Genomic DNA, 21,821 nt, shown 5'->3' on the forward strand with positions numbered 1-21,821 from the left:
TGCCGATAACAGCATGCAATGAATATGGGTTATAATGAGGGTATTATTGTGCAGCGTCGTCTGTTATAATGAGGTATGAATGTATAAACATGGCTGTGCAACTCACCTTGACTGCAACAGGGGTAGCAGCTTGACTGGTTGTTCCACCCTGCTGTGCAGAAGCTGGCTGGCTACCAGGAGTGGCAGCTGCATTGGCAGTAGTAGTGGCAGGGTCTTCTTCTGCCTCGTCGTGAAACTCGTATGGGTCCCTCGCACTTGGAGCACCGGGAGTAGAACCGGCTTCCCCCACTTGCATCGCAGAGTTAGCAGCCATGCCATCGCCACTAGGCTCTGGTTGTCGGCAGGGCACAGAAAGTCTCCACGCATCGTTCGGGCTCGATCTTCGAGGAGCACCCATGTGCGGTCGTTTGGATGGGGGCACATCCCTGCCAAACAGAGTGAAACATCTTGGTGAGAAAAACAACTAGCACAACGTTATTAAGCAGCAAGTTTATGCAATGAGACCAGTATCATCCCGTGGCACTACCAACTTTACTTGCACAAGACCACATCAAGATGCACTCAGCTGGTTCACAAGCACGCTCCATAGGCATAAAGCATGCCTAAGCTCATAATGAATTAGGCCTTAATATACCCTAATGATAATGATCGCACTTTTTTGTCAGAAAAATTGACGCAAAATCAGGGGTGCGATCATTACACAGGTTAAATTTCCCGTGAAAAGAAAAAAAATTTTTTCGTTTACTTCCATTATGCCTTATGGACCCCATGCTGGGTCTTTATGAAGTAGGTTACATAAAATTGTGCTAGGTACAGACACAAAAATACACCCAGAAGATGAACAAATTAAAACGACTAGGCAAGAAAAAACGAGCAAACGCTGGAGAGGGTGAGGGCAGTCTGTGCAGTTTCGAGCAATGCCAGAAGACGGTGAAAACAAGCTTTTAGGCAAGCGTGCCTTTCATTACTGCTTTTACCTGAGCGTCATTCAAGCAGGCAGATGCTCCACTTTTTTCTTTTCTTGCGATGCCCTTTGTGTCACTTGGTTCTCTTCTTAACCTTGTGGTGGTCCCATGAAGGCGGGAGCTTGACTATTTGTGGATGCAGTAACTCTTCCGGCAAAAGTGAATTTTGACTTGAGCTTGAAGAGTTTCTGCTGTTGTGATTTCATGCTGTGGAGCTGCTGTTTGTTCAGCAAAATCAGTTGCAAGGCAGATTCAAACCATTCTCTTCACTGAAAAGATCCCTGTATTCTCCAGGCTGCAAATTATGGGAATCCTTGTCTTCTTAGAGGGCTGCATATTCATATTACAGCACATGTCTGAGTAAGGAGCTGTACCTACAGTGTGTGCAGTTGGTTGTAGACAAATTGTTGTCCTTCTGCCTTTCTGCATTGGCATCTTGTGGTTGCTTCTGGCATTTAGCATGAGCGAGTTGTGCCTGGCTTCGTTTGAAAATCGTAGAAATGGCCCACTTTCAAAATCGATCAAGGGACTTTTTTTTGTCTAGTATGAAATTCGCTCTATGTTCACTGCAGTACTAAAAAAAATTAGGTGCTACTCAAAATGTTGTGCACATATTTAGCCTTTTGTTTTAAGCAGTCGCTTACTTCTCGGAAAGTTCTGTCGGCATCACTGCAGCAGCTTCGGATCAGATGGAGCTGCGACGAGAGAAAACTTTCTTCCATTGCCACACTCACATTCATAGCTGGCAACACTTAATCTGTTCTGTTGCTCTGCCCTTTCAAGCACAAGTATCAACCTACCTTGTTCCGTGGGACATAATTAAACATACTGCATGCATAGTAAGCAAAGCGCCGGACACGAAAAGTATGTAGCACATGACCTTTTGCGCTCACATTCAGATGCAAAAAATATGTGCTTCTGCTGTCTCTTTTCATAAAACTATTTTTCGTCTACTTTCTCTAGGAACCTGTACAAGTGCTGTGCATACATGCAAAAAAAGCAGGGGCATGTGTTCATTCGTTCTTTTTTTTTATTTGTGCACATATAATTTTGTGTTTGATCGTTGTCGAATGAAGACGCTGAGGCCCAAATTTCTAGTAGACGACAAACTTGACACGTGCCGCGTCACCAGCTCCACGGTGATGCCGCCACTGTTCTCTGCCACTATAGCACATGCGCACATGAAAGTAACCTGTGGAATGGCTTCCATGCATCTAAGCAGATGGCGCTACGCAAGGAGAGTGCTGTACTTACCCAACTGTAATGCCCATTTTTTTAATGACATTCATTGCTTGAACTTTACCCTCGCGTTATGTTCGAATAACGACAAAATTTGCAATTTTAAAACAAATAATTCCGCGGTCTGCAGCGTAACATTGGTAACCTGTAAATTTACGTCTCAATCCAATCCACACACAAGTCGACCAAAATCAGAACTTGTTTTTTGTTGGAATCGATGCCATTTTCACTGTACTTGTGAGTGGTGTTACGGTTATGGTGCTCCAGTACCATGTGGTCTTTCGTGCTTCGAGTCTGCTTATTCGTGACATTATGGCAACATAGCGCATTCGATATGGTGCCCCCTTTGAGAGATGAGCAATTTTGAGGGCTCTGAAGGAGGGAAACTCTACCGTGGCTTGGCGGCGAGACATCAATGATTTGCAGATGGCAGGACCACCAGAAGGTCCTTTTTAATCAAAAGTGCAGAAAAGCTTTTGCAGTATTTTGCAGTGAAAGTGGCTAAATGCCACCAGGAATGTAGTTCGTGTGACCACGGACACCCAAATGTGGCAGTAACATTGTTTAGCGCAGTTTGCTGATTCCCGGTAGCTTGCATTGTGTGCGCGGCCATAACATTCACAACAAATGGGTTGCTCTGGTTGCCGTTCCACGGGGCGAGCTCCACACTGATGCGACATCACCAAAGCACGCGCACATGATAATGATCTTTATGACAAGGCCATATTCTCCTTTGCATTTGCCTACTGTGATGCTACTGCAGCACGCCTTGCACTTTACAAACGACATCAGTGAGTTCCTGGAGTCAACATTGACGATAGCGAAGCCTGCCTCAGCATCAAATGGTGTGGCCGCAACATCATCAGCGCGAGGGATGAAATCCAACGTCCACTTTGTTGCTGGCATTCAAGCAAGAACATGAAGTTTTTTGGCGGGCATTCATCTCCCTCTGCAGCGACTCCGCACGTAGCAACATTGCAGTGTCACGCCGAACGTGGCTGCTGTCTGGAACACTTTCAGTCATTGGTGAGCTGACTAGGCCTACTTCGGCGTCACTTGCGGTTGGCAGCAGACTATTCTTGATGTTTTCCGAAGGAACAGAACGCTTTTGAAAGTGTGGGGATGCGCGACTCTCACGCGTCCCCTGATATGTTGTTTTCCGGCATAGCTCCCGTCTCCTGTAATCCGGCTTCGCCGCGTGGCTTGGTGCTTGCGACAGTCGGTGTGGTTGAAGCGCATTGTGAGAGATGGCGCAAGTGTGGCTCTGCTAACGCCACCTAACAGTGGGGTTACTTGGGCGCGAAAAGGAGAAGGCTCTTCCTCTTTGGTTTGGAGTCGGCAAGCGGCGCAGACGTTCTACGCGTGCGCTGATCTTTGCTTCTGCGAGACCGTCTCGCGAAGCCTACCCATGGTCAAACACGATCATTCGGACGCGCCACCGTTCGTGTGACCATACGCGCGAACGACCAGCTGTTGGTCGCTCATTCGCATTTTTTTTTTTTTTCGTGTGACTGGAAAGTAGGCTCTCGCATTACAATCGCAGTTGCGTTACACTGGAGTAAATACAGTAGTCAGCTGGGCTCGGAAGGAGAGAGTAATGAAGTGAACTAGACGCCCAGCGTCTGCATTTCACAATATCCCTCAAGCGAATGCATTGCACAGCGGCAGAGTCAATGCTTTTGTCTATTTTAATATGCGGTCTGTTCTAGCTGCTTAAAGTTGAAAGTAAATTGAGTCGTAAGATATTTTGAATACAGAGTAGGCAAACCCTGAATAATGCAAAACATTGGATTGTTAGCCCTGCTAGGTCTGCAAGATTTACGTCAAAGAGCTGCATGGCAAATGTCAACACTCAAAGCACTAAACCAGTCTCTACATGAACCGCAACATACAAAAACATGTGGTAAGTGCGTGAATGATGAATTACTGGTGTAATGTGCTGAATGCTCAACTTCTTATGTAGATGAGGTGCACCCCAATGCAAGGGAACCCCAATGCAAGGACACCACTGTTGTCTTGAAAGTTTCTTTAAGACAACAGTGGTGTCAGTTAAAACAGTTGCAACTACAGTCGCCGACCATTTATTCGGGCCTCACGGGGACTGTGGAAATGTCGGAATAAACAGGTGTCCGAAAAAGCAGTTTAAGGGGGGGGAAAAGCTTTATTTCCACGCACTTATTCGGGCTCGGCAGTAGGCTTGAAGAAATCGTGAATGCACCATTGCATGCTGTTCCGTTTACGCGCAATCAGATAAGCCTGAATCTTGGAGAGGGTCGTACGGTCACTATAGGCGGCTGAAAGCACAGTCACTGGTTCTACACGCTCCGCATACGACGGCAGCGTAGGACATGGAGCGTGATCTTCCGACTCAGAGTAATTGTCCGGCGATGTAGCAGAAACCTGATGAACAATCTCGCCGTCGTCGAGTTCTGCGGATGTCAGTACAGCACCTGTGAAACTGTCAAATGAGACGGTGTCCGGAATCGCAATGGAACCACTGCACAGGTCTTGGCAGAACATTTTCGGCGTCAGTAGAGAGCACATCGGAAGGCAACAAATCCTAGGCCTCCCGGCACCCGCTTGCTGGCATTCCCCAGCAGTCTGTGCGGGCACTGTCGGCGCCATTAGACACTTGACGCGATGTTTCCGAATGCTGCGTTGGATCACCGCAACCTCGATACAGCACACAAAGCAAACACCACCACGCCGTCACGCCGACACTAGTCGCACAAACGAAAAACATGGCCTGCTCGCAGCGGCGTGCACGAAGAAAGAAACAAATCAGCTGCTGGATTGTCTTGACATGGCTTACTAAGCTGAGACCGGAACTGCTGTAGCCACTCCATCGAACCAGGCAGAAACGATGATGATGAGCGGGGATTTGCAGTAGCGCTACTTCGTAGGGCAGCAAGGAGGCTCCGTTGAAAACAAAAATGGAGTTCAGCAAGTCGAACCATGCACCGATCAGAGTCGGTGCATGGTGCTCTCGATCGAGTTGGCTCAAGGAGTGTCTGAAAAATCAGACGAGAGGTTGCAAGGTGTCCGAACTTTCGGCAGTTGTTATATATGGCGGTGCCGCGAAGCAGCCCGAATAATCGAGCATGCCTGAATTTTTGGAGTCGAAAAAATCAGTCGGCGACTGTACACTTGAACCCGACTATATCAAACTCGTTTACATCTAATTATTCTACATTTCTGAACACAGTATAGCTACAATGAGTATATATAGCAAAAGTTATGCTTACATCAAACAAACATAGCAGCGACTCCCGATATATTGAACTTCAAGCAGCAGAAAAGTGCCCCCAGAAGTTGGCCTTCCCTTTCGGTAGCAGGGAAACCCGGTGGCGCAGCTCCATCCAACCGCTCTCTCTTCCTTGACCGCGCTGCCTTGGGCGATCCGTTGACAACCCCCCCCCTGCAAAAAATGATCCTGGCCCGCCCGCAGCTCTTGCTCAGACAGCCAATCAGAGGCTCCTGTGCCCTCGTTGTGCAAAATGACGCAAGTGCGAGTTGTCTCGCTGCTTTTCTGGTTCACTGTGTTTGCGCCTTGTGGCCCTTCTCCTGCAGTGTTGCCGTGATGAAGTGGCAGAATTCGCCTTTCGTAGTGAAGCTCGAAATCATAAATCGGGTCGAAGGTGGTGAGAAGTCAGCTGTCCCCGCAGTGTGCAAGATTCTTCTCAGCATGATCTTGAAGAATACGGGGGAGATTAGGATTAAAGCGACCAAACTCGCGACCCGGTGCCTGTGGCACCTGACGCGTATGTACGGCCACGTGCAAGTGGTTCATCCGAAATTGCTTCAGACGTGCCGGCTTCGGTGTGCTCGGTGATGACTGTAAATTCTGATGACTGCGGCGAAGTCGTTGCCAGTGGTGCCAAATTTTGGAGCGAGCTGTCAGAATCTCCAGAAGCTGTTGACGAATCAACGGTCGATGAGTTTGCGAGTGCAGATGATGGTGCCACGACAACGGGAGAGCTCGAAAATGAAGACTACATTGCTGACATCGTACCAAGCACAAGTGAAAGTAGGCACAATGAGGAAAACAACGATGGTCCTTTGCCCACATCCTCCAAGGTGGCTGATGCACTCGCACTAGTCCGGTGCTTCTGAACAAATGCGGAAGGTTGCGGGCTCAGCTGCTCTGACTCCTTAGACAATGTGGAGAAGGGTGTGCGTTGCAGGCAGCGAGATTGCCCAAGCAGAAGAAAATACAGGACTATTCCATGGGAAACTAAGCTAGTTTCATCAATAAAGTGATTTTATAAATGGTATGTGCTTTTATGACATCCAATTCTTTAGCAGGCTTATATCGAATTATGCTTTATATCGAACTGATAGGCGTCTTCTTGAGAGTTCGATATAGCTGGGTTTGACTGTAGCTGTACCTCATCAGCACGACAAATAAAATTGGGCTCCGATGGATGGTAGAAATGCTAGGCCTAGAAGCACTGACTGTAGGGCACCTCACCATGCGTTCACACTGCACCGCATGCAGAAAAGCTTTGTGACCTCAATGACCGAGGTGTGAGCCTCTTGTGCACTCTTCTTTCTGCCAAAACATCTACTGCTTGCAGTAAGAAAAAATGCCAACTGATGCACATATTTTAATAAGTGTACACTTTCATTCTGTACTGTAATGCTTTCACTTTTGCACATAGTCTGTGCACCAATCACTATTTATGCATAGTACATTGCACAAATGAGATTGCAAAGAAGCATGTGTTCCCACACAACCACTTGGGAGTTTCTAGTGTTGCTGCATGACTTGATCCTTCATAAAATTTTGTAAGTGCCTGTATGTGCCTGTATCCGCACAAAATTAGCTCAACAACCAAAATTTTCCAATTGCTTTACACTACTTGAATTTACCATCTGAAAGTTCCCTGTTCGAAAATCCCCAGATATGTAACAAGACGGATTCATTTTGATTGAACTTGGTACAGTGCAGTCCACTTATAACGATATCGATAAAGACGAAAAATATGATCGTTATAACCGATGATCGCTATATCTGGACTGCAGTTATCAAAAAAAAAAAAAATTTTTTTAAACGCGTTTGCGCTCTTTACCTTTGCAGCTCTGAACTCGAATTCGCTACTTGCTGTAAAGAATAGATGATGTATACAGTAGGCCGTGAAAAACAAACTTTATTTCTAGCGCCAATGACCGTGTCAAGGATTAGGCGCGCCGAAATAGTCCGAAATCTGCACTTGCTTTTGCGGCAGCTTCAGCTTCACAACCGCGGTGTGCATGGATTCCAGCTGCTGCGCGAACACTGGCGGCAATCCTTTAGCATGCATAAAATCAATTAAGGAGTCGATCGACGACAGTGCCCTTTGCGTGGACATCGTGGTCGAGGTCAAGGAGCCACTGTCGATCTCGTTGTCACTGTCGCTGATGCCGTCGCCACCGTCGCACAACTTTGCGTCTGTCGAGACAGCACATCTTCGGCGATCGCCTCGTCGGTGACCTCATCGCAGAACGAGGCAGCACTGTCTGCAGTCAAAAACTCCTCCTTCGACACACCACTTGTGTCACCAGTAGGAACGAGCTCCCAGAGCTCGGTTATGTCAGCGACTTCCACCGGGTCGGTCTCAGCGGGTTGGGGAAGTTCGTCCTTACGCAGAAAGCCCGCCTTCTTTAAGCCATTGGTGATGAACCACTGGTAAAGCGCCTCTTCAACATCGGCGTACAAGGGGTCTCTAACCCCTTTTCCGCTGATCGGAATGGCCGCTGATAGCTCCTGCCTTCACAATCGCGGTGCTCCCGGTTTTCAAGATGGTTGATATCGTTAACTGGACGAGCTCATACTTCTTCACGAGGGCGCTCACCTTGAAGCCGCATCGAGAGTCCTGCAAGATATCCATCTTCGTGTCAAGCGACACAGCTTTGCGCTTTGTCGGCGCCATCTTCGAACTGGGTTGAACCGTTGCTTGCACGCTGCTTCGGTGGCGTCAGCCTGCTATCGCGAGAGAGACGCGGGACGGGCGCCACCGCGCCGCTTTGCTTGTCGCTTCTTTTTTTCTTTCTCTCTCTTTCGGAGCGACTGTGGCCGACGCGCATGATGCAGCTAGCGCCATCTTGTGGCGCGCTGCGCCAACGTTGGCTGCGCCTACTCGTGCGCGGGCGGGGCGAGACGCGCTGCGCGGTAATGGCGGCAGATACGAACTTACGGAGGTAAACATCGCCTCGTCTCGACATCGTTCGTTTCAGGGAACTAAGCAACGCAAACGTTACGATTATTTGGCACGGAAAACGCCGTCCAGACTGCAAAATTTTGATCGTTATATCCGATATGCGGTGAATAACCTATCGTTATAAATGGTTTTTTTCCCCATAGACCTAATGAATAAAACGACACTCTCATGTCGACCCATCGTTATAACCGATATATCGTTATATGTGGTATCGTTATAAGTGGACTGCACTGTATAAAGTGGGACCACCTTACACATCTGTCAAACTGACATTAAGCTTAAGAGACTTTAACGCATTCTATTGACAGTCATGGAATTTGATGCAAGCGATGCTTGTTTGCCTCCTTACAACTCCACAGCTGCACATGGTACACGCACGCATCCAACTCTGTGGCCAATGGAAATTGTAACAAATGACAAAAGGCAATTGGCATAAAGCACTGACCATGCAGGTTGGTAAACAGTGGTGTAATCATAAAGCAGGCTGCTTCCTAGTGGCAAGGGGGCCTCGGCTTCCAGGAGAGCCTCGTGAGGAACAGCAGGAAGACACGGCCGTTTCAAGCCTGGGTGCTGTTGCTGCTGCACGGGCTGGAGAAAAAACAACTCTTAGACGATGTTGGGCCACCATAACCAGTGCACTGAAATTTGTTAGTTTGACTCTGATGGGACATGAGAATATCAGAACAACCCCTCTGAGATGAGCTCAACCAGCTTTTCCCAACCCTGAAATGAAATCATGGGTGTGCTAATGCGCCTTTGAGTTCACCCCATCAAAGTGCAATCACTGTGGCATGGGATCGAACCAGCCTATATTCTTTCAGAAGCAGTGAGGAGGGTGTCTTTTAATACTTGCAAAGTTCTATGTGAAGTAATGCACAAATTATATTTGCCAAATGACCTATTCTGAAAATTCACATGGCAATGCCAAGCCCACATATGGGGTCAGCATGAAAGGCGTAAATTTGATAGGCTACCTGTTGCTGCTGCTGTTGCTGAGGCTGCTGTGGTTGTTGCTGTTGTGACGCAGGAGGTCCAGGTGTTGTTGGGGGAGCCTGCAACTGGGGAGCAGGAGTCCCAGGTGGACCACCAACCGGTGTGCCTGGTGGCAGAGAGGCTGGACCACCAGGAGCAGCCAGAGGAGTGCCTGGCATCTCTTCAGTGCCCACTGATGGTGGAGCATGTACTCCCGAGGACCCCAGCGGGGTAGCCGCGGATGAAGATGGAACTGACGAAGGACCACCCCAAGGATGGGACGTGCCCCCTGGTGAGCAGGATGGTGGTGCTTCCAAGGGTGGTTTTACTTCGAGCAAGGATGATGGTGAGAGCAGCTGCAAAGGCATCACAATGTTACCTCAATTTGGACTGCATGGCTGCTCTATCTATTGTAGGTGCCAGTGCTTCACATTCTGATGAGCAAGTCCTTCTGATACAAGCAGTTTCAAAATAATTCTAGTAAGAGAACAATAACTTTTTCTTGGGCAAGATGGTGTTTACTGAACGACATGGTAATGTAGCACAAGAAACTGGAAAAGAAAGATTCTAAGGAACTGACAGACTTTCTTTCTCTTCTGTCTGTCCTTTAGACTCTTTCTTTTCCAGTTTTTTTGCGCTACGATACCATGTCCTTCTAGTTAGAGAAGCTTAACGACGAAAGAACCCTTCTAAGTATGTTTCTTTTTTTCTTTTTTTTGCAGAGCAATTACTTGGAGTTCAATATTAAGTTGAATATTGAATTATGTGGGTTCATTTATTTATGGCATCTTTAAATCTACATGTTGAAGCATCACAGCACTATTGACAGGCGTAAATGAGGGCAACATTAGGGCATTACAGTAAAGTCTCATTAGTTTGATCATAATTAGGGGCACACAAACAAAAGTTTTCAAATACGAATTAAATATGAAAACATAGCTTATTATATCGAATACTGATATGCACATGCATATGCTAGCAAGTTTGGATATTCTAACATGTTGGAACATCACAATTACATTGTCAATCGTAAGAAGTTAGACTAGTAAGTTGTGTACACGATAAAGATTGTACAGATAAAGATGTAAAGGAATGACTAAATTGCTTTTTGCATATTTTTTACTGGTTTGTACGTTCCCAGAAAAAACAATTTTTTGGCAACATTATGTGCATCACCAAAATGCAATCATATGATATGGTTTCCGGCCACTAGATCCCATGAACAAGAAAATGCGCGAGGCATGTGTGCAATCGAGTAGTAGCCATCCATCCAGGGAGCTTCACCGTAATACTCGCCCGCCCGTTGCACGTGAAAACACTGGTGCGCACCCTGTTTTTTATTCCGGTACCAGCGAATCTCCTCTCGGGTCTTTGCCCACTGCATTCAAGGCTACTGCCGCCAATCCTATTGGGATAAACATTTTCACCCATCTTTTTCACAGTGCTAGGTGCCACTGTAAGCGCACTGCACACTCCTAATAAGCAATAACCCAAATGCACCGTTCCTTGCTGCAGAATGCGATCATATGGTACATTTTCTGGCCAATAGATCTCTTGTAAACAATAAAAGGCATGAGGCGCGTGCGATCAAGAACAGCAGTTGCCTATGCATCAGTTTCACCACAATACTCGCCCGCATGTCTCACGTGAAAACACCAGTGATCATTTAGTTTCTTATCCCAGTGCCAGTGAATCTACCCCCGAGTCGTCGCATGGCATATTCACAGCTATCGCCGCCAACCCTGTTGCGATAAGTATCCTCGACTATCTGTTTTACAGCGTGTAGGGCATAGTGTGGTTAAAGGCGTACTGCATGCTTTTAGTAGGCGATAACCCAAGCAAGCCAACAGCCCCCATTGCAGGTGCTGCGATGTACGTGTCATGTTTGGTTTTGGCGGCATCTGGCGTTGCCTGCCAAGTCAATTTCATTTAGGTTTCCTGTCGTTGTTTTAAAACATTAAGCAATAGAAAGAAAAGAAAAGGCGACATGGACCGCCCGAAAACCCCACCAATGCACACCAAGCCCCAATGCGCACCTCGTGCCACAAAAAATGCTTCACATTACGTAGATGCCAACTACAACCGAGTCTGTAGGCCTTTTAATTACTTTGGATTTTACGTTTTGCCGGTTAGTACAATTCTTCTCACATTCCTATTCCAAAACGTATGAATAAGGCTCTACAGTATTTGGCTCATGTTAACAGGAAAATTGAGTAATCCCCACAAGCTGTCTGTTCTCAAGGAACCTGTGGCTTACTATACACAACCAAACGCCCATAAACACAGAGGCATTTGACCCTGTGCCAGCCATCGCATATCACATGTGTTGTGAAGCAATAAGCTTGGGACTGGTGTTGGCGCTACAACAGAGTGCAAATCGTGCTCTTTGCAACTGGGAATCTGGCTTTCCCGCATAGCTTGGACGTTGTGTGGGTAAGCATGCTTTACAGGCAAAATTTTGTTACCAGCACGAAACGACCAAATTCAGCACAAGATCAGACCCGCATTCTCAGATTAGATAGAAACAAACGCTACAAACCATGTTTGCTCTCACTCAGCAGACAATATATTCAAAAAATTTCGTATACCTAGTGTGCAAATCGAATACAAATATTAAGAACATTCATATTTTGACATTTTTAATAACTTACACTTGCTGCTTGGTCCTACCAGAATTACTTTACAGTATCAGACATTCATCACACTGATGCATTTTGCAACACACCGGTCGCCTGCAACATGCTTGTCACATAAGAGCTGCAATGCCAAACAAAAGTGTCTAGGGTTGCTAATGTTGAATTAAAATGAAGCAATAGAATGCGCATCACTATTGTCATCACTCTGAAAAGGAAGACGAAAGGCAGAAAAAGCATGCAGCCCTTCCCTCAGCCAGTCCCCCCCCCCATTTCTGCGCCATGTACGCACGGACTCCCACAGTATGTGAAGGTCCACCAAGCACTTCTATCAGTTCAGCCAGATCAACGTACCCTTTCATTTGAATAGAGAAGCTTCGTGCCATTTCTTTAGCAAGTTTCACACCGTGCAAGCAGATTTTCGGATGTGCTCTTACATGAGTGCATCCTTAATGTGAATCGGTCTTGCTAACCTAATGTGCAGAACCACGACCATTGCAAGAATGCGCGGTGCGTGTTCGTGAATTTTCATTACACGTTTGTTTTGACACTGCGTCATTGTCATTGGGTGCAGTGCAAACTGTGCAAGCACAGATGTGACTGTCAACGAAGCCTTCATACGCTTATCCCAAACGAAGCTAAGCTTGCTAAGTAACCGAGCCGCAGCTGCTACAACATTCCTGTTGGGCCTACTAATAGCAGCATTTCCTTTTCTACCGCAAGAAATACATGTGACCTCCGCTATCTCTCGTCCAACACATCCGAGATAAGCCATGGCCTCGAGGTCTCACCTCTAAGCTCTCCATAGGCCTCAATAACATGGAAAAAATATGACTGCAGGACTACCTGCTCCCCAGGTTGCCGATCCTTGGCAGAATCAGTTCCCGAGGCTGCTGGGCTTGCACCGGGTGCCGGGGAAGGTCTAGACTCATCTCTCGGCGGCGGGTGAGGGGACAGTGTGGGCATGGCGGGGTCTGCCTGAGATGCCTGCGAGGCAGGCCCTTCGCTGAGCAGCAGTGGCGTGCCTGGGTGAGAGCACGACCCCACTGATGGTGGGGGCCCCCCCACTGCTGGCTGATGGGACAGCTGGGGCAGGCCTCCGCTGGCCACTCGGGACACAAGAGCCACCGCCCCCTCATAGTCCACCTGGCAGAGAGTACGCCGCAGCACATGTTGTGAGTGCGCGAACCTTCTTCCATTATTTGGATGAAAGCGGTGAATAATACGGATGAACCAACACATAACAAACATGATCATGATGCGAAAAGCAGTATTCATTCTTAACTCTTAAACAGCCTTTCTAACTGGGCTCACTGCGCAAATGGCAGGAAATGCAAGGGTAGTTGAGCTCACTGCATGAGCACCTCGTTTATGAAATAACCGATGCAATTCCGCTCCCATTCGTGTTGCTGTGCCTTGGCCACCCAAATTATTCCCAAGGTTCACGAGCTCCAGAAATGTAAAGGGGAAATATGCGAGCCTGCACAGCTAGGCAGTGTTCGCTCGCCTCATCAATACCTTGTGGCACCCAGTCTTGGCAGCACGAGGTGTGAAGTGGGCAAGTATAATGGAAGGATTCCTCCAGCTCAATTTGACACCTTTCTTATTATCCAAAAAATCATGGCAGGCCAATCGCAGTGATAACGTAGGCAGAACCCTGCTCAGACAACTGAAGAAACATGAAAAGAAATGGCTCTGACACAGTCATGTTACTTTATCTCGGCCCTGGTTTGGAGCCATTTCTCAAGTATGTGTGGTGTGTATGCAGCGTTGGCCATAACCTTATTTAAAGAAACCTCTTTAGTGCGAGTAAGCCCGCCCTTGTCGTCAAACACATGTACTGGTGTAGCTTCTAATAGTCTCCGTTTGCTGTCTGGTGCGATTGCAAACATTTATACCCGATGCACACATTGCCAGGAGTCATGCAGACCAGACTTGCAACACCTCATTTGCAGCTCTGCAGCTTTTTCACAAGGGAGATCCAACATTTAACATTTACTACAAGGAGGCATTAGAACACTAGGAATTGGAATACAAACTAACCCTGAAACACAGAAAGCCATTGAGACATATGGCAGACAAAGTGGCCTGTTTCGAGTAGTATAGAAGGGGTCGACCAGCCCAGGCGAGAGCGGCGGAACTAAACATGCACCTGAGTTTGCATAAAGCGGAAGATCAAAGACTGATTTGAAGATGTGCTTCAGCCAACAACCCGGGAACCCACATTCCTTTCCCACCTAACCTCCAACAGCGGCCTAGAGCCGTCCCCATCCTTAAAATAAAGGCTTTATTCATTCATTCATCTCGGCCCTGGTGTGGACTTCTGTGGTTTGCAAAACTGGGAGCGCACCCTGTCAAACCATGACACATCGGTTTTCAGCACGTGCAAATCCACATTGCCAGGCAGCTCACTGTGCCACCTGCAATGCCATTCACCAATACGCAGCATCAGCAGCTTATTTTAGTTTCACAAAAGCACTGTTGCAATATCAATCTGCAACGGATGCAGACTGTGTGCATACAAACGCTTAGCTGTGAAGGGAGGCGGAGCGTCATCCCAGTTTCGCTGGGAGATGATAACCGCTACAATAACTGAACCTCAAATAGAATGACCAAGCCAGTGATCTGATGCAACCTGTAGGATACTTATGTAAATATCTTGGAAAGTATCTACAGTGATTCCACACCTACCTTAATTCTCCACAAGAAAAGTAGAAAGATACCTATAAAGAAAGGTGTCAGACAAGGAGTCGTTATCTCTCCAATGCTATTCACTGTGTGCTTGGAAGAAGTATTCAAGTTATCAAACTGGGAAGACTTAGGAGTAAGGATCAACGGCGAATTTGCAGATGACATTGTCCTGTTCAGTAACACTTGGTACAAGTTACAACAAATGATTGAGGACCTTAATAGAGAGTATGAGAGTGGGGTTGAAGATTAATATGCAGGAGGCAAAGATAATGATCAATAGCCGGACAAGGGAATAAGCGTTCAGGGTAACCAGCCAGCCTCTAGAGTCTGTGAAGGAGTCCGCTTACCTAGGTTGATTACTCATAGGGGACCCTGATCATGAGAAGGAAATTTACAGAATAAACATGAGTTGCAGCGCATTCGGCAGACATTGTCAGATCCTGACTGGAAGCTTATCATTATCATTAAAAAAAAAGGTGTACAATCAATGCATTCTACTGGTGATATATGGATGGGGCAGAAACTTGCACACTGACAAAGAAGCTCGAAAACAAGTTAAGGACCACGCAAAGAGTGATGGAATGAAGAATGTTAGGCGCAATATTAAAGAGACAGGAAGAGAGCGGTGTGGATCACAGAGCAAACAGGGATAGCCGATCGAAATTCTAATTGACATTAAGAGAAAGAAATGGAGTTGGGCAGGTAATATAATGCGTAGGTTAGATAACCGGTGGACCATTAGGGTTACAGAATGGGTACCAAGAGAAGGGAAGCGAAGTCGAGGATGGCAGAAGACTAGGTGAGGTGATGAAATTAAGAAATTCGCAGGCGTTAGTTGGAATTGGTTGGTGCAGGACAGGGGTAATTGGAGTTCGCAGGGAGATGGCTTCGTCCTGCAGTGGACACAAAATAGGCTGCTGCTGATGATGTAGATGCTTTTTCTTCTGTAAACCCTCCTTCCTATTGCCTTCCGCTTATTTCGAGGAGCACATTCACAAAGTAAACAACTCAACTACTTAGGCGCTTCCGAAGCTTCCAAGGAAGTTTCTTTTTGTTTCTGGTTCGCAAGTAAATATGTATTTTGTACCTCTCTCACTTCTATAGCAGCCAGAAATGTCTGTTGCCTCAGTACAATGTTCCAAAATGCGGCTGTTACGTTGTCGCAAAATGAGACAGCACAGAGAGGTAATGCGTTGCAGAACAAAATTTTATTGTCAAAATTTTGTTAGCCAACTTTGGCAAGCTTTGCTCGATGATATAGAACAGCACTGCCAACAGTACAATGTGCACCGCATGCGTCGATCGGCAGTAGCAGCGCTGCCGTGGAGCGGTATTTTTGGTCAACTGCTTTCGGAGATACGATCACTTTTGCGAGATTTTGCGTAATTCAGCGCCAGATGCAGAGCAACAGCGCTCCACGCAAAGAGTAGCATTTCTCCAGCGCACGCTGTGACCCTTAGACGCCGACGTATCTGGTGCCAAGTGCAAAAGTGATAGTATCTCGTATACCCGAAGGCAATTGACATTGAACATTGACCTCTAGAGCTGTTTATGATTGGCATTTAATTATATCGTTTCAATGCCGCTATTACTAAGCATATGTTATGAAATGTGCTGTCATTCAATGCTGAGGTGGAGTTACGTATGTTAAAGCATGATTCCCTACGTAGGACAGTAACTAATGTGTTTATATTATGGTTTTGTCGAAGTGTATGACCATGTGAACAAAAGGTGTGTGCCTCTGCCGTTGTCTTTGCCAGTATGGGGGTGAAGGACTCTCTCAAGCCATCCTTGAATGGCTTTTCCCTTCGCCTCCCATCACATGTATATGTGATAAACCAATAAAGAATCAATCAATCAATCAATGAATCAATCGAGATATCGGCCCCTTTGTGCAAATCTACGTTCGGTGCCAAATCTGCACACGATGCCTGTTGGGTGGCACAGAAACCGGCGTTCTTGAAGCAAGGAATGCGCATTCCCGGACGATCGCTAAAGGCACATTAAAGGCAAATATTAAGTCAAGCTAAATTGATAGATTAGTGCTTGAGAATCTCTGAGGCATCAATATTATCGCGAACAGAGCCTTAATAATCGAGAAATTAAGGTAAATGCCGGACATGATTACAGTCGCCGACCGATTTTCCGGACTCCAAAAATTCGGACATGCCCGATTATTCGGTCAGCTTCGCGGCATCGCCGTTCTCCCCATAGACCATAATGTATAACAACTGCCGAAAGTTCGGACACCTTGCAACCTCTCGTCAGATTTTTCGGACACTCCTTGAGCCAACTCGATCGAGGGCATCATGCACCGACTCTGACCGGCGCATAGTTCGACTTGCTGAACGCCATTTTTGTTTTGAACGGAGCATCCTTGCTGCCCCACGAAGTGGCGCTACTGGAAATCCCCGCTCATCATCATCGTTTCTGCCTGGTTCGAGAGTGGCTGTATAGCAGTTCCGGTTTCAGCTTAGTAAGCCATGTCAAGACAATCCAGCAGCTGATTTGTTTCTTTCGCGGATGACGCTGCGAGCAGGCCGCGTTTTTCGTTTGTGCGACTGGTGTCGGCACGGTGGTGTTTGCTTTGTGTGCTGTGTCGAGGTTTCGGTGTTCCAACGCGGCGTACGGAAACATCGCGTCGACAGTGCCCGCGCAGACTGCGCTGGGGAATGCTGGCAAGCGAGTGCCGGGAGGCCTAAGATTTGTCGCCTTCCGATGTGCTCCCTACTGACGCGGAAAATGTTCTGCCGAGACCTGCGCAGTGGTTGCATTGCGATTCCGGACACCGTCTCATTTGACAGTTTCACAGGTGCTGACACTGCTGTACTGACATGCGCAGAACTCGACGACGGCGAGATCATTCGTCAGGTTTCTGCTGCACCCATTCTCTATGCTGCACCGCCGGACGATGACTCCGAGTCGGAAGATGATGCACCATGTGCTACGCTGCCGTCGCATGCGGAGCGTGCACAAGCAGTGACTGTGCTTTCAGCTGCCTATAGTGACCGTTCGACCCTCTCCGAGATTCAGGCTTATCTGATTGCGCGTAAACGGAACAGCGTGCAACGGCGCATTCACGATTTCTTCAAGCCTACTGCCGAGCCCGAATAAGTGCGTGGAAATAAAGGATTTCATTTTTTTTTCTTAATCTGCTTTTTCGGACACCTGTTTATTCGGACATTTCCGCAGTCCCCGTGAGGTCCGAATAAACGATCGGCGACTGTAGAGACTCCCCCGGGACATTCAACTGCTTGCCCAATGATGAAAACACTCCTCAGTGAAATTCAATCACTAGTACTCAACCACTCGTTGCAAAAAACATCCTTGTATTGTATTATAAGACGATATAGAATGATACTTGTCCAGTTCTATATAAATTTCAGAAAAAAGAACTCCTTGAAATTACGAAAGGTTTTGCTTTCGTTCGCCTCCGTGCCGCCCAGGCTTTCGAGATTCAGCAGTTTTGTTATCGTGTAGTGCTGCGCTGGTTTTGCTGGCTCGTGAAACTCACACAAACTGCACGTAGAAGAGAATTCAACTTCCATATAATGTCGTGGCATGCCCAGACGGCCTACTCCACTTGACCAAAAAGCAGCTGCAGCGGCGAATGCATCGCGCTCTTTTGGCTCAGTACTGCCGTCTGTTGGGAGCCGTTTTACTCACCGACAGCAGTAAAGGGTAATGATGGCACATGCAATAGCGCCACTCTCCCAGCTAAGTGGCGGGAGATTTGAATTTCAAAAAAGGTATTTGGACCCTTCAGATGCAGTTTTCTCATAAACTTCCATATTTACTCTAATCTAGCGCGTACTTTCCTTCCTGATAAAATGGGTCCAAAAATTGTGTGCGCATTAGAATCGAGTACGACCCTAAACCTGCGTTCACCTTCAGCATTATGTGTGCTGCAGTATGCGTGCTTAGTTTAGTACACTGTTCGTCTTCACGTTTTCTGTGTTTGCTCTGTCAGCATGGAAGCTCCGACTGCTAAGACACACGATGCCCGAAATAAAAGGAAAGTGATCATGTGTGCAGAGACTGACAGAAATGGGGCCGCATCTTGAGCATTCGGGGTGCCCGAAAATTGCGTGCGGGACTGGCGCAAACAGAAAAGCCGTTCTACTCTGGTAGCTGCTGCATATAGTGCGGCTGCGCAGCCCCTAGCTTGAAATCGATCTGCAATGGAGACTAAGTCTACGCATCTATGCGTACCACGCTGCATTCTCGTCGCTTAGTTCGCGTTGACGCAAGAGGCCGCACAAAGGTCAATTCGCTCACTCCTGCTACAGCACTTCCTCACTCCATTGTTTTGATAAAAGAGTTTCCGCAGTCACTGAGTGAGACGTGTTCATGTTTGCTTGCGCACAATTGACGCTATGCTTGTTAATTTAGTTAGTAAGCAAATGTTTAAAAGTTTATATGGCCGATAATACTATCCTTACTTTTCATATAGCTGTCTACTAATTTGCAATTGCAATTGATGCTTTACCTTTCAGGCGAAACTAACTTTTCTATTTATCGCAACTTCAGTGTACTGGGAGTAAATGTTTATTTTTCCAAGTGAAAGAAAGTTGTATTTCTGTAGAATGAATGAGGTGCGCAGTACTGTAAAAGACTTCTTTATTTAAGTCACAACAAACGGGTGCGCATTTCTCTCTCTCTTTTTTTTTTTTTTTGTCGCTGAAGATGCGAGCGTTGCAATTGAGTAACTGTGGTAAATTTTTTATTGGCACAAAACAAGTGTTGAGAGGTTTCTGGAATGGTATTCAAACAGTTCACATCGACCTAGTATTTGCCTTTAGTGTGCCTTTAATCAGGCCCGATGCGTGGTACTCTATGCTGCGACTGCCATCTCAAGTGCCTTAAACAATTCTACGTCGATGGGACGTGGATTTCCTTGTTTTTGCTGCATTTTTCTCACTGAGGTGCACATTAGGCATTGCACTAGGTGTGCAAAAACTGTTGTCACATGTCAGTAGCAACATGCATGGCACTTCAAACGGTTGGTCAGCAAACAAGATGGTGTAAATGATGTGTTTGCAGCACACGTGATCATTCCCGGTGTTTGGCTGTTTTTGTAAACAAAAATGATGGCGCCCACGCAAGTGCAATGTGTGGGTATTTTACACAATTTTAGTGCAAAGCAATCGCATTTGAACACATTTTGGAGCCTGCTAGCCTTGCGCGAGTAGGTAGTATGTGGGGTTACGCTGCGGCAAATTTCGCTAATGTGGGATTGTAGTACAGCGACATTTCGTTGTTGAGAGGTATGAAATGCATTGAATCCTATGGGCGTTCGCCAGGGATATGAAAATATTTCGTTGTCGCGGGGCTTCGTTATCATGGGTTACGAATGTATAACGAAATTATTGATCTAACAAAGTATTTATCTTTTCATAACCTCTTGTCCATAGAACACCATGTATTTAGGACCTCAATATAATGAAGTGGTTTGTATGCGATTTCAATACGGTGAAACCTCGTTAAACCGTAGTTGGCCGGAGCTCGGAAAAAGTACGTACTAAACGGTCGTACTGTTTAACCGAATTAGCATGAGATTGCCCACTTACCTGTCGAAAACGAAACTCTGAGAGAGTGCGATGAAAGGGGGAAAAAACATGCAGTATTTATTCACTTCGCGCGACAAAAGTGTTATTTTCGTTTGATTTCGTAGCGGCATAGCACAACAACAGCGGCCTCAAACTTACTGAAGCTGCGTGCCAGCTTTTCAGCCAGCCCCCTCTTCTCGCAAACGCTGGCATGGCAGATTCCTCGTTGGCGTTACGTATTCTCCATGCACGCGCGCAGTAGTGCTGCAGAAGTTCCAGGGCGCCTTTTTCATTGCCGGGTGCTGTTCTCGTCACGACGATTGCATTCATGAGGCTGATGTAATGCGCAGCTTCTGCCACTGTCGGGCCTAAATTGCCCGCTTTCCGTGCCATCCTCATCACTGTCGCTAGTCGACACTTTGGCAACAACAGAGGCAACGATGGCGAAAAGTCGAACCTCGTAGCCGACATCTTTTCGCAGTCGCAGCAGCGCTGCCGAGCAGCTTCTTCGCATTCGAAATGCCACACACCGCAGTCAACAGCAGATCCCTCTCGCGTGTAAGCGCAGACTTCTCCGTGTCACGTTCGATAGCACAGACGACGTCTAATTTTTCTTCTATGCTGAGCACTCGGCATCTTTTTTTATCCGAGCTTCGGCATGACGAGAGTCCTCGCTTGCACGATGCCACAATGCTCTCTGGCATCTCTCTAGCACAGCGCCGAAATGATGTTGATGTTGATGTGGCTTCACGCGCAAACGCGCAGGCTGCTTGAAGGCCGTTCCGATCTCTTGAGGCTTGTTGTTCTGCCGGGCCGCTCGATGAAGACGACGCACCGCCGTGCTTGCGCGACGAAAAGTGGAAACGCTACGTTTTAACCGATGCGTACGCAATAAGCTGGTACGGTTTATGCGGATACACAACACATTATGTTCAATGGCCGCTGAGTCGGGGATTTCACTTTACTACTTTTAATACGAAACTACTGTTTAAGCGGGTACGGTTTAACGAGGTTTTACTGTACTGTTTAACCGAAATAGCATGAGATCGCCCACTTACCTGTCGAAAACGGTACTCAGAGAGAGTGCGATGAAAGGGGGAAAAAGCATGCAGCATTTATTCACTTCGCACGACAAAAGCGTTATTTTCGTTTGATGCCGCGGCGGCCTAGCAAGACGACAGCTGCCTCAAACTTACTGAAGCTGCCTGCCAGCTTTTCAGCCCGCCCCCTCTTCTCAGCAAACACTCGCATGGCATATTCCTCGTTGGCGTTATGTATTCTCCATGCATGTGCGCCGTAGTGCTGCAGAAGTCCCGGGGCGCCTTTTTCATTGCCGGGTGCCGGAGTTTGGAATAGAGTTACATTATCGCGCCCCTGTTCTCGTCGCGATGATTGCATTCATGAGGCTGACGTAACGCGCAGCTTATGCCACTGCCAGGCCCGAATCGCCCGTGCTGTCGCTTTCCGTGTAATTCTCATCACTGTGGCTAGTCGACACTTCGGCAACAACAGAAGCAACAATGGCGAAAAGTCAAACCACGTAGCCGACATGTCTTCGCGGTCGCAGCAGCG

General features: G+C 47.1%; 1 protein-coding gene across 4 annotated transcripts in view; it reads right to left on the reverse strand.

Moving 5' to 3' along the window:
* The window catches only part of LOC126519683 (mediator of RNA polymerase II transcription subunit 13-like), a 176,105-nt gene that overhangs the window by 88,991 nt on the left and 65,293 nt on the right, over positions 1–21,821 (reverse strand). For 3 of the 4 annotated variants that reach the window (XM_050169055.3, XM_050169049.3, XM_050169044.3), the window contains exons 9-12: positions 12,856–13,155; positions 9,379–9,732; positions 8,850–8,992; positions 107–425 (exon numbers count right to left, since the gene is read on the reverse strand). In XM_050169055.3, the coding sequence (XP_050025012.1) occupies positions 107–425; positions 8,850–8,992; positions 9,379–9,732; positions 12,856–13,155 (1,116 nt within the window). The remainder of the gene's footprint in view (positions 1–106; positions 426–8,849; positions 8,993–9,378; positions 9,733–12,855; positions 13,156–21,821) is intronic. The other variant, XM_050169063.3, reaches the window with a different exon arrangement.

The sequence above is a fragment of the Dermacentor andersoni genome, chromosome 3 (genome assembly GCF_023375885.2).
Source record: "Dermacentor andersoni chromosome 3, qqDerAnde1_hic_scaffold, whole genome shotgun sequence".
NCBI classification, from domain to species: domain Eukaryota; kingdom Metazoa; phylum Arthropoda; class Arachnida; order Ixodida; family Ixodidae; genus Dermacentor; species Dermacentor andersoni.